This window comes from Lucilia cuprina, chromosome 2 (assembly GCF_022045245.1).
Source record: "Lucilia cuprina isolate Lc7/37 chromosome 2, ASM2204524v1, whole genome shotgun sequence".
Lineage (NCBI taxonomy): Eukaryota > Metazoa > Arthropoda > Insecta > Diptera > Calliphoridae > Lucilia > Lucilia cuprina.
The window spans coordinates 63,535,350-63,536,557 of record NC_060950.1 but is presented as its reverse complement, the minus strand read 5'-3'; the positions used below and the strand labels follow the sequence as shown (position 1 = coordinate 63,536,557).

General features: G+C 24.8%; 1 protein-coding gene across 1 annotated transcript; it reads left to right on the top strand.

Annotated features, from left to right (window-relative positions):
- The first annotated feature begins 6 nt into the window (after positions 1-6).
- Positions 7-659, top strand: LOC124421353 (DNA mismatch repair protein spellchecker 1-like). Its single transcript, XM_046956390.1, has 2 exons — positions 7-372; positions 527-659. The coding sequence occupies exon 1, from the start codon at positions 58-60 to the stop codon at positions 358-360; it is 303 nt and encodes a 100-aa protein (XP_046812346.1). The 5' UTR covers positions 7-57; the 3' UTR covers positions 361-372; positions 527-659.
- The last annotated feature ends 549 nt before the right edge of the window (positions 660-1,208 follow it).

Here is a 1,208-nt window from a genome sequence, read left to right as displayed (position 1 = left end):
GCTGCCGTCGCAGACAATGAAAACTTTACACTTCTATATCAAGTAAGACCTGGTGTTATGGAAAAATCATTTGGTATACAAGTGGCACGTCTAGCAAATTTCCCTGAAAGAGTGGTGCAAAATGCCCAACAAGTTTACAATGAATTTGAAGATGAACATGCCAACAAACAATCGCAAGAAGATAAAGATCTATTGGATAAAATTAATAAAGCCATACAAGATCTATCGACCACCGGCAATAATAAGGATATAAATGAAAAAGATTTATCGCAATTGGTAGAACAATTTACCAAGGATATTAAAAAATTGGATAGTGAATACTTTAAGGCGGTTTTAACCACAGCAGTTGGAGAAAATTAAAATTGCCTAAAAGTAAGTTTTTCTCTTATTAGTTGTTAGTTTTCTTTTTATTTTTGTATTTTCACTTAAAAGTGAATGAATTCCTGAATTAATTTGATATAATAATTTATGTATACGACTTTTTATATATTTTAAAATTCTATTTTTTTTCTTTTATAATTTGCAGTAAAAATGTTTGTGTTAAAAAGGGATAAAAAGAAAAAGCAAGATTCCATTTATTTTTTTCAAGATTTTCAAGTTCAAATAAAATTTCAGCAGTTAAAAGGTAAGTGGATTTTATTATCAAATACAGCGTTTGAAAATCGAATGAGTCATTGAAATCATATAACAAAGACCATTTTTAAGCAGAATTTTAAAAATATATGACTTTTTCATGTCCAGAATCCATATTAAAAAGCAAAGATATTGATAATTATTAATGTTGCAATTCCATTTTCTATAGAAACGTTTAATTTGTGTTGAAAATTTTGAAAACTAGTTTACATAGTTAGGTTAGTTTTTACTTTTTGAATATATTAATATAGTTTTTTGTAATTTTAAAGTGTTTCATTTCCATTTGGCATAGGAATGCTGCAAACAAATTAAATTTTTTTAAGATTTTTTTAAGTATTTACATTAGCCTTTTGTTGTTAAAGAGGTTTTTAGTAATTTTTTTAAATTTTGCTGTGTTTCATTTCCATTTTTCATAGGAACATTATGAAAACAAATTTAAATTAAAGAAATTATTTAAAAACATTTATACATTTAGAATATTTGTTTAATACTTAATGAAAATTTCATAGTTTTAGCAAAATTTTAAGTGTTTCATTTCCATTTTCTATAGGAATGTTGAAATAAATTTGAAAATT

Bases quoted from the DNA above. Each gene is read 5' to 3' on its own strand.
- LOC124421353 (XM_046956390.1), top strand. From the start codon at position 58: ATGGAAAAATCATTTGGTATACAAGTGGCACGTCTAGCAAATTTCCCT.